This window comes from Homalodisca vitripennis, chromosome 6, assembly GCF_021130785.1.
Source record: "Homalodisca vitripennis isolate AUS2020 chromosome 6, UT_GWSS_2.1, whole genome shotgun sequence".
NCBI lineage: Eukaryota > Metazoa > Arthropoda > Insecta > Hemiptera > Cicadellidae > Homalodisca > Homalodisca vitripennis.
In genome coordinates, this window is record NC_060212.1 from 90,018,867 (window position 1) to 90,024,250 (window position 5,384).

The 5,384-nt window shown below is 36.2% G+C and overlaps 1 protein-coding gene across 1 annotated transcript; it reads left to right on the plus strand.

The window, feature by feature from the left end:
• The first annotated feature begins 3,510 nt into the window (after positions 1-3,510).
• LOC124365464 (MFS-type transporter clz9-like) lies at positions 3,511-3,885 on the plus strand. The gene has a single exon (XM_046821447.1). The coding sequence runs from the start codon at positions 3,511-3,513 to the stop codon at positions 3,883-3,885; it is 375 nt and encodes a 124-aa protein (XP_046677403.1).
• The last annotated feature ends 1,499 nt before the right edge of the window (positions 3,886-5,384 follow it).

Here is a 5,384-nt window from a genome sequence, read left to right on the forward strand (position 1 = left end):
TTTATTACTTCCGCCTTACACATTTTTATGTTATATTATTAAGCATTACTTTGTCTATTTTAAATGTTGTATTTATGAATGTGTATCAATAGGCACTGATCATACCAAACCTATAGACGAGTGTTTTAATATTTTAGTTTCGAATTTGTACTCTGGGTTTGATGAGCTATAATTAAAATAAATTATGTCACTAAGTTTTATATTAGTTGTAATTAGTTATATATTATGTAATAAATATCAAATTCCTCCACAAAGATTTTCACGCTAAGAAGACGCTTACAGCCCTAATCAGGACTAGAAATTACGTCACTACTGCAGGACAAAAGATACTTTAAAACAATCCGACTGATTATAAGAAACTCCCAGAATTATTCACTGGTCCTTGCGCAGCATATTTTTCGTATATTAAAACAGATTACAACACACATTTTTAAATTTATGTACAAATAAAAAACAATAATTTATTAAGGGCAAATTTGTATTATTTTTAATTTTTTTTTGGTTTCTAACGAAAAATGTAAAATAATACAATAATGCACTTAATAAAGCAGTTTTTTTATGTGTAGATAAATTGAAAAATGTGTATTGTAAATCTGTTGTCTTTGGTTTTCACTTCATGTAACTTTCACATGACTTGAGATAGTAAGATACTATAAATGTATAAAATATGCACAGTTTTGTAGTAAACAGAAGTATTATAACGTATATTAGTTTATTTAAAAAGCAAAAAAAATTATGGTTGCCTGTAAAGTCGGTTTTACGGGCGAAGATTTTACGTGACAACGTCTTTTTCTCGGTAGAATATTTATTGATATGAATATTATTAAATTGCACAATAGGAACAAGGAATTGAATGAAAATAAGAATTGCACAAATTTTAACTATAGAAATATATTTTGTTTACTAAAACATTGTACATAATTTGAAATTAATTAAAATTTGTTATTGTAAATGGTAAAGTTGAATAAAACATTTACTAAAATTGGAATTTGAAATTCTTGCTAAAACACAGTTAAATTCTAACTCCGCGCGTGGTGATTGGTCGGTTTAGTTCGTTTGTTTGTTCGCACTGTTATGACAGGTTAGAGGTTATAATTTGTTATTTTAAATGTTTGACTAGCAATACGCGCTGTTTCTTCTCAATCGACTGAATTACGATTGATTGCAGAGTGATTTAAACTAATAATTTACTTAACACTATCAACATTTGTCAATAGTATGACATAACCTATAAACTCAGTTTCTCAACTTTTGTGTCAATCTAACAATTAATCAATCAATCATAGGTTACGATAATGAAATATCAGTGTACAATTATTTACCTTTATTGTTGTAGTTGTTGTAAATGACGAATCTAAGCACTCCACATTTTCACGAATAAAACATAGTTATCTGCTTTATCCCGTGCGGCGGACCCACAGTTATCTGCTTTATCCCGTGCGGATCCCGTGCGGCGGACCCACTGGACGGGCATCGTAACGTTACCGGGCGTTACACTTTTTCATGAGTGACTCCGAGCCGCAACCTAATTTAAGACGTTGTCACGTCAAAAAGATTCTTTGATAAAAACTTAAAGTATGTACTACTTTTTTGGCAGTACTCATTCACATTGGTATTTGAAAAATTCTTTTGACAAGAGGAATATCAAAAAACGATGTATTGTTTTCACTGTCACTATCAATTTTCAAAACTCACATTCCACCGGCTCATAATAATCCAGACTATCTGATAAAAATCCTGACAAAGTAATATAAGTATGCATTTTATTTTCCAATGTCCCTTTCATCATCAGAACTAATATTTTCATCATCTAATAGTTCACGTATAATTTTAACAACGAGTGTCGCCCATTTCACAACATAGCAGTCAATTATAAACAACTAGCCTACATAATAACCTAGAAGCAGTAGCAACAAGAACACCAGCTGTATGCTGTGCGGCAATTATATCGATATCGGCTGAAACTAGTAATATTACGAATATAAACGATATATAATTAATTTGTAATTACGAGTAGAGGATTCGACTGCTGCAAAGTCATGTTTTTTTAAAACTTCATAGATATTCGCGTAGTAATAGCGGAAAGTTGACCAACGGCTGTGCTGTCTTTAACAGTTCATAAGCGGCATTGATGAACATTGTTCCGTCGGTCATCAGTTTGGAGGGTTTCAAAGGGACGAAGAAGCGATTGCGGAACAAAAAAAACCTTTAATTCCTATTACCCATAACCGTACCTATAAAAGCTACCTTTATGAGTTGGCTTCAAATATAACTTATGTCAGATTTAGTATCAAACTTTTATCGTTTCAATAGGGGGAGAGTGGGGTAATTCTGCGCAGTGGGTTAATAGTGCGCATCACTGTTTGAGACAAACGGACATAGTAATCCGATGTCTGATAAGTGCTGCACCTAGCGGTTGCTATGCGAACTACTAGACAACAACACCCGGCGCGCCACTGGCAGTTGTTAATGAGTGAGAGTGAAAGAAGTGTTTATCGTGATTTTCTTATAATTTTCTCTCATCAGGAAATAAGAAGGTAAGCCTACATCATTTCTCCAATCTAAATAATCTGTACATAGTCTTAAACTACGTTAATTTACGCGTGTTTCGGTATATGATTGGTCTTTAGATTAGTTTCAGTTGCATATTTTAGGTTAGGTTTATTCGCACATGGTCGCAGTCGGGTAATGGTACGCGTTTGCGCGCATGATTCCCCTCACACGCTTATATACAAAAGGTTTGCCTAATCTTTGTTTTTCGTGGTTTTGTTCTCAGATGCCGAGAAATTACATTCGAAAGGGTGATCGCCTAAAGTACTCGCCAGATGACCTAAAAAATGCTTTGCGGGCTGTCAAAGAAGAGAAAAGGAAAATCAGAGAAGTCGGAAGAAGTTTCAACATTCCAGAGGCGACCTTACGAAAATACCTTGCCGTTCAGGAACCAATAGGCCTAAGAGACGTCAATCTTCGATTAGGTCGGAAAAACTAATTTTCCCGGCAGAGACGGAAGCTGAACTTAGTGAAATTTGTTTTGCTGCTAAGTAGTCTTTTTTATGGTTTAACACCCAAAGAGCTTCGCCGAATTGCCTACAGATTTGCTGAAGACAATGGTCTTAAGCACTCTTTCAACAAAGAAACTTGTCTGGCAGGCAAAGACTGGTTATATAGCTACTTGAAAACGCAACACAAACCTGAAGTTACGCCAGCCTGAAAACACAAGTCTTAAACAGAATTTCAGCGTTCAATGAGCAAGAGGTTAAGATTTTTTTTGATAACTTGAAAGCAGTGATACATAAATTTGAAATAGACCCCCACCGTACGTACAATCAGGACGAAACCGGTATAACAACCGTCCAAAAGAAGTGCCCAAAAGTGTTGGCACTTAAAGGGTGCTAAAAGAGTAGGTGGGGCTACATTCAGGGGAAAGGGGAAGAACAAATCACAGCAGTTTTTTGTGTAAGTGCTGGTGGCCACTACATCCCACCAATGCTGATATATCCACGCAAAAGAATGACCCCCAACCTTCAAGTGAATGGACCACATGGTGCACTTTACTGCCTCTCTAACAACGGCTGGACAAACTCGGAGCTGTTTTTGGAGTGGCTAGCTCACTTTAAAAAACACTCACACCCTACACCCGAGGATCCTGTTCTTCTAATCCTGGACAATCACAACAGTCATATATCCATACCGGCCTACAAGTTTTGCAAAGACAGCAACATTCATATGATATCTTTGCCCCCTCACACGTCCCATCGGCTTCAGCCACTGGACCTGACTTTTTTCGGTCCATTGAAAAACGCCTTGTATAGAGAATATGATCTTCATCTAATGCGATCCGGTCATGAGAAGATAACCGAGTATGATGTTTGCCGGACTCCTTAATCAAGCTTTTATAAAGGTAGCTACCATGTCTAATGGCTGCGTCAGGCTTCCGTTCTGCTGGGATTTTCCCTTTCAACCCTGATAAGTTTTTTTGACAACGGAATGGCTGAAATGCGCGACTTGCCTATCCCTCCAGTAGAAGGAGTTCCAGGAGGCATGAAATGCCTACACCAACTAGGATCACTGTTTGTCCAGAAAAAACACTCCCTTCCACAAGTCAAGTGTCAACACCATCAACTTTCGGAAGTCCTCAGTCAACTGCAATTGCACCAAGTCTTTTTGATGATCCGTTACCGTGCACATCGACCAAAGCTTCCAACTCCTTTCTGGCATACGCTCCTTTCTTGAGTTCAAATAAGAAGGTTTATAAGCCTGCAAATCAGAAAAAACCCAGGGAAAAACAACATTCAGAAATTCTAACTAGCACTCCAGTTAAAATAAAACTAGAAGCTAATGCAGAAAAGAAAAAACTAAAAGAAGAACTGAAAAAAAAAGAGACTGACCAAAAAAAACCAGAAAGTTGTTCAAAGTTTAGCTTTGTCTCCTAAACTTAATAAAAGCAATGGGCCTACTGCCAGTAAGGTAAAAAAGACCAAAGTTAGGCCCTTATCACAAACTAGAGAAAAGCGTTTGGGACACATCAGATGAATCAGACATAGACCCTTCAGCCATCTGCAATGATGACGAGTTTGACGATGTAGACAGAAGTGTAATCGATCTAGACGCAGTTGAGGGGGCGCCCAATGAGTTGTGTGGTTTTTGTGGAGATCATGGAAAAGACAGGGAACTGTGGTACAGATGTATATTGTGCGGAAAGTGGTATCACGCAGCATGCACAATGAAAGAATCAGCTAAAGACTTTATTTGCGAATTCTGTAAATACTAAAATAATTTTTATCCTCTTTGTTTAAAAAATTATCTCTTTCATATTAAAAATATCTCTTTGTAACCAAAAACATTTTATATAACCATTTTATACTTTATTCACTATAATGTTTTACTTACACACTGTATAATAAAGTGGTTTACTATAAATGGTGACTTTTATTCCAACATTCCGATATGTGCTCAAAAACGCGCACCATTACCCAACCACTGCGTACCATTACCCTACGTTCGGGCAATTGTGCGCTCTTGCATACTCTTAGAAAAATAAATGTACATAGTTTGCCTTAGGGTATTTTATTTTCAAAAAAACACCAGTGTATAGTATGATAACCACTTCAACTTTTGGTGTAACGGATGACACAAAATAAGCCATTAAAAAAATATGAAAAATATTTTCCCTTAGGTGCGCACAATTCCCCCACTCTCCCCTACTGCGACCCGGAATGTTATATATTGATCGCATTAATTTTATTTATAATTAAAACAATAATAAATTAAAATCCTTTGGGTGACATAGCGTGGTAATTTCCCAAAGTTGAGTTAAGTAACGGCTTATTATTTGTAGATTTATGACTATATTTTTTCCATAATAGACAGTTTTTTTGCTAGCC

Bases quoted from the DNA above. Each gene is read 5' to 3' on its own strand.
- LOC124365464 (XM_046821447.1), top strand. From the start codon at position 3,511: ATGACCCCCAACCTTCAAGTGAATGGACCACATGGTGCACTTTACTGC.